The following is a 5,186-nucleotide window of genomic DNA, read 5'->3' on the forward strand; positions in this document are numbered from 1 at the left end:
CAAGCCAACCTCTGTCCTATTGAAAGGATGAGAGGACAATGCCGAGAACCAATTATTGCTAGCTATTCGTTGAGCGCGTCATAGTCAATCAAAGCTGTCCAAGGTACAGATGCTCGTCCAGTGCCGTTGACGATTTTGGGGTCAGCCGTGCTGTCGCTGGGCCTCTCCTCCAATTCCTCGGCAGGTATCCACCTGTAATGGTCAAGAACCAGATACCGCCACTGTCTTCGCTCCTCATCCCATTCCGCCATCTCATCCTCTGCACGATTTTCATATACAGGGCACCCGTCCTCCTTAGCTGCAGGCAATACAACATCAATGATCCAAGGTGGAAAAGTCCGCATGGCCCTGAGAATACAATTCCCGCATCGCCCCGATCCGATGTGCCAGCGCTCCAAATCGACGAGAACGCTGGCAGGTAGGTGTTGAAATTGGACTGTGAACTGCTGTTTGAACACCCTCGGAGTTCTTGGACGAAGAGGTACTGGGAGGCCAGGAAGGTTGTCCACGAACGCGTCTTCGTGTCTATGAGCAAGCATATCTTGAACGTCTCTTTCCTTCCTCATAAGGCGCCCGGGATGAAACTCGGGCGTTGACCATGCATCGCTCATATCGTGGAATTGGAATCCTTGTGCATCCGCGCCGATACGAGGCCTCGGACGCGTAAACGCGGTCTCCTGGATGCGCGACCGTTGATTCGATGTAGGTCGGCACGTACAGCAACTCTTGTTCTCCAGCGGATCCGCGTCAATCAACGCGTCAAGTACAGGGCGGAGAGTGTCGTCTGCTGCGCGCTTCCCGCTGCCATTGGCTCGCGCTTGTTTGAGTGCAGCAAGGACAGTCTGCAGGTCCGTACCCGTGACGCTGCTCGCCGGTTCGGCAAGCGATGTGACGTTGTCGTTCACGAGGGTTCTGTTCAAGGCATCGTAAGTCCATGCGCGGCAGAGAACACGGAACGTAGGACGCACGGATGAGTTTGAACCCCACGACATTGGCGAGTGCTCCTGTCCTGCGAGGATGATACTCGTCGCGCGTCGAGCGTCTCGACGCCTTGCATCAGATTCTGCACGCCCTCCGTAGCGCGCGCTATCGCTGTTTCTGTTTTCGTCAGAAGCTTGTGAACCACGCTAGCTTCGTGTCGCATCTTCTTCAGCTCATTCGCAGCGCGCACGGCTTGCCTAACTCTACGAGATTGCTGCCGCGAGCTGCCCGTCACAGCATCGTCGCTCGTGCGACGACATTTGGAACTGCGTTCCTCAGGATCAGGAGATGTGGGTCGTTTGGCGGAATGTCGAGGGCGGGGAGGGACGTCATCGTCGGGAACTTCTTTTCGCGGGCGAGGAGGAGCTTTGGCTTTACGAGTTGCGTGAGCCGATTGAGGGAGTGCAGCGAAAGCTCGAGGGTTGGCTTCGCGGCGACGGCGGAGATTGTATATCGGTTCCGTACTACCTGTGAGGTCGACAATGAACGGGCATGCATGGTTATAACGAGAAGAATTTGCGCGTACCGGATGCAACTTGCGAGGTCATGTTTCCCAAATAATTCGCAGCATCATGCCACCCAATAAATGTAGATGCTGTACGTTCTGCCGAGCGCGCAGTGCGCTTGGTCAATTTGGGAGTGCTAGATCCCAACGGATAGTTCTGAGCTGGTCGTTTCATGTCTCGTCCGTTCCTTGTCGGGTTGTTCGCCCCAGTTTAAGAAGATACAGTTCTCACTACAGCTCAGGTACTCAGAGAATATTAGCGGTAACAAGTTTCAATGGATGAAACAAGCCTTTTGTTGCGTATCCGGTCGACTTGACGCTGCTCGCAGCTCAACGAGCTCCTTTGCCGGGCCGGTTTGGTCCCACGTGACACTGTGGACTCGTGGGCGCGCGACGCGACGCGACGCACTTGCTAGTCTACGCTAGCCTGCCATCGTCGATGTCTACGGTTTCCTTCGTGAATAGTTCTGCAGGACTACATCGTACGTCTCTCTGGGGAGGGAGAACGAGTTTCGTTATCGGAGCCGCAGCTGATGGAATACAAGTATTGATTGCACTGGTACACCTTCGCATTGTCCGACATTGTGACCTCGACTCGACCAAGCTCGACTGAGCGCCTTGCTCGACCGTGACAAAAGAGCACAATACACACAATTGAAACTCACATGACAAGGCACTATTTCTATACTGTTCTCTCGATACGCCAAGAAGACGCAGCTCGTAGACTTGTTCAACGCAAGCTGCAGTAGGCTCAGACAGCAGATGATCGCGAAAGCTAGTTTTGTTTCCACTCATCTCATCGGCTTTGCCGAGTGCGAATGTGTAGCCTCGTGGCCTTCAAGAAGGGAACAACATCCGCCCTTCTCATTGGCTCCTCGTCTCCGGTTCTACTTGGGCGGCTGCTGGTGGACCGTGCCAATGTTTCATCGTTGCTGAAATTTCCGGCCATCTCACGGAGCTGAAGACTCCATACATAGACGCTTCATGATCGAGACGACATTCCGAATGCAAGCTCAACGTATGCGCGATGGAAGGCGACACCACTGAAACCGGTGTGAGACTTTCCCTTGTTAGTGCCGTCGATTTCAAAATCCCTCCTGTACTATAGTATTAGATGACTGCTGATATGAAAACGATGGTAGGGTGTGATCCTATTCGCGATTCACCTTTCCGGGCTCCTCGCTCATACGGTCACGAAGCCCTCGAACCCGTTATCCAACGCCTTGCGGCACTCCTGCGTGTAAAGCGGGAGACCGCCAAGATAATTCAGTTGCTCTCGAGGCTTTCCGGGAATGTTCGCCCCCATATACCAGCTGTCCGTGTTGTGGAAGAGTGTATTCTTGCTGATCATCTCGATCTTGTCGTGCCACTCCTGTTCGCTGGCCATCGTGGGCTCGATGTAGCGGATTCCCTCCTTCTTCATCTTGGCTATGGCGTCGATGATCCAGTCCGCCTGTGACTCGATGCAACTAGGACCGTTGCTGAGCGCCGTCGGGGCTTGCGGGCCGTAGATGTAGAACAGGTTGGGGAATCCAGAGAGCGTCATGCCCAGGTAGCTGTACGTCCCGTTCCTCCATTTCTCGCTCAGGTCCACACCATTGACGTCCTTCAGCCCCATGTCCTTCAGCCCGCCCGTCACAGAGTCGAAGCCGGTGGCTAGGGCGATGACGTCGAACTCGCGTTCCTTGCCATCGGCCGTCTTGAGGCCCTTCTCCGTCACCTCGACGATAGGCGTCTTCCTGACGTCCACCAACTCGTTCTCCGGCCGGTCCACCACCTCGTAAAAGTCCTGCTCGAGAGAGAGACGCTTGGCCCCTACCGGATGCGGCTTCTGCAGTGGCGCGAGGAGGTCACGCTTGACGGGATCGGTGATGCGCGCGCGCGTTTTCTTCGCCCAAAATACGTACGCCTCGTCGTTAGCCTTCTCGTCCAACAGCAGGTCTTTGTACGAGCTGATCATGAAGGGGAATCCTCCCCTCTGCCAGAGTTCCTCGTAAAACGCCTCGCGCTGCTCGGGAGTGTCGTCGAAAGTGTTGCGCTCGATAGATTGTGTCAGGTGGCCGGTAGGCGTCCTCAGGCGGTATTTGTAAAGCTCCGGGTATTCCTTCTTTTGCGCCTCTTGCGCCTCCTTGGTCAATTTCTCCTGCCGCATCGGCAGAGCGATGTTGGGCGTGCGTTGGAAAACAGTGACGGATGCCGCCGTCTTTGCTGTCTCCTGCACGATCTGAATGCCGGTACAACCGGTGCCGACGACCGCTACTCTCTTCCCGGTCACGTCAACGCCCTCGTTAGGCCAGAAGGACGAGTGGTGCATGATACCCTTGAATCTCTCGAGACCAGGCCAATTGGGGAAATAGCGCTTCGCTGCGAACCCGGTGGCGCAGATGAAGAACCTGGAGTACGCCGTCCGGCCATTCTCCAGCTTCACGGTCCATCTCTGCGAGGTTTTGTCGAACTGCGCGCGAACGACCTTGGAGTCGAAGGCAACGTCTTTCTTGATGTCAAGCTCGCGGTCGACATGAGCAAAATACTCGCGCAGCTCAGCGTAGCCGGGGTATTTCTCCGTCCAAGTCCAGTTCTATGCCGATCCGTGAGCCGTCCATCCGGTACTTCAGCATTCGGGGAACGCTAACCTTCCATAATTTTTCGATACTCAGTTCGTAGACCGGAACCATCGAGTCGACCCGCGCCCCGGGATAGCAGTTCCAATGCCTGCGACTTGTCGATCAGACATCATACGTCGCAGGAATCGGTCCCAAAGCCGTGCTTACCAGATCCCGCCAACGTCCTTTCCCGCCTCCATAACCTTAACCTTCATACCATATTCATCGCGGAGCTTGTGCAGTAGGTAAACTCCGCCGAAGCCGGCACCAACAATGAGCACATCGACCTCCAGATGATCCACATAGCTGTCGGCATGTTCATCCCTCGGCGGCTGTTCCGAACCGATGTCTCTGCGGAATGGCATAACTCTAGAGTGAAATGCGCTGCAAATTGCGCGACGAAGCGATAATACTAAGTGACTCGGTGCAGCTTTCGGGAGCGAACGAGTGGCCTCAAGTGGGGCAGTCTCGACTCATATATACGCGTGGTGACCTTCTCGATGTGCTTCCCCAGCATGAGGTCCATCTCCCGCTTACACGTAGGCCGCCTTCTTCCAATGCGATGATCACCCACTTCTGTGTGGGCCGTGACGGGCTTGAGAATGCATGCCGGTACGACAAGTAGCCTATCCCCCAGGAGAACATATCTGAACTATAAGTACATCCAAGATCTTGTTCGCGAAGCACGGACGTACAACTTCGGAAAGACGCTCTCACTTCCGTGAGTACCTCGCGGTGGCGAAGTTGCCGTTCGGCGCGAATGACACATTCTGATGTTACCCAGCGGATACATGATGCTTTCGGTGGTGCGCGCCCTCGCCTTCCTCATCTTCGTGGCGATGGGTCGAACATCGCACGACCCGGCCGACGGGTTCTTGAGCTCCTTTATACATGCAGAGCTCGCTCACTCCCTTTTCCTAGGCGCAGCGAACCCATGTCGGCGGAAGGAGAGAATGGTCAGGCATGTTTTTGCGTATCACCTGTGAGATGGTCGGTGACTGGATACGGAGCATAAATATAATGAGTGTACCTTCCACAGAAATGTTGAAGCGTCATGCGCCGGAGTCCGGACGACAGCTCATAGTCATACGTTTGAG

At 55.1% G+C, this 5,186-nt stretch overlaps 1 protein-coding gene across 1 annotated transcript; it reads right to left on the reverse strand.

Annotated features, from left to right (window-relative positions):
* Positions 1 to 2,581: 2,581 nt before the first annotated feature.
* On the reverse strand, positions 2,582 to 4,495 carry PUNSTDRAFT_108670 (cyclopentanone 1,2-monooxygenase). The gene is made up of 3 exons (XM_007388596.1): positions 4,258 to 4,495; positions 4,120 to 4,198; positions 2,582 to 4,064 (listed from the first exon to the last, which is right to left on the reverse strand). Exons 1-3 carry the CDS (start codon positions 4,452 to 4,454, stop codon positions 2,670 to 2,672), a joined length of 1,671 nt encoding a protein of 556 aa, XP_007388658.1. The 5' UTR covers positions 4,455 to 4,495; the 3' UTR covers positions 2,582 to 2,669.
* Positions 4,496 to 5,186: the final 691 nt, after the last annotated feature.

Source organism: Punctularia strigosozonata (genome assembly GCF_000264995.1).
Source record: "Punctularia strigosozonata HHB-11173 SS5 unplaced genomic scaffold PUNSTscaffold_19, whole genome shotgun sequence".
Lineage (NCBI taxonomy): Eukaryota > Fungi > Basidiomycota > Agaricomycetes > Corticiales > Punctulariaceae > Punctularia > Punctularia strigosozonata.

Coding starts and splice junctions, on each gene's coding strand:
- PUNSTDRAFT_108670 (XM_007388596.1), bottom strand. CDS start 4,454: ATGCCATTCCGCAGAGACATCGGTTCGGAACAGCCGCCGAGGGATGAA. Junction 4,199..4,257: donor AAGGACGTTGGCGGGATCTG/GTAAGCACGGCT, acceptor GACAAGTCGCAG/GCATTGGAACTGCTATCCCG. Junction 4,065..4,119: donor GTATCGAAAAATTATGGAAG/GTTAGCGTTCCC, acceptor GGATCGGCATAG/AACTGGACTTGGACGGAGAA.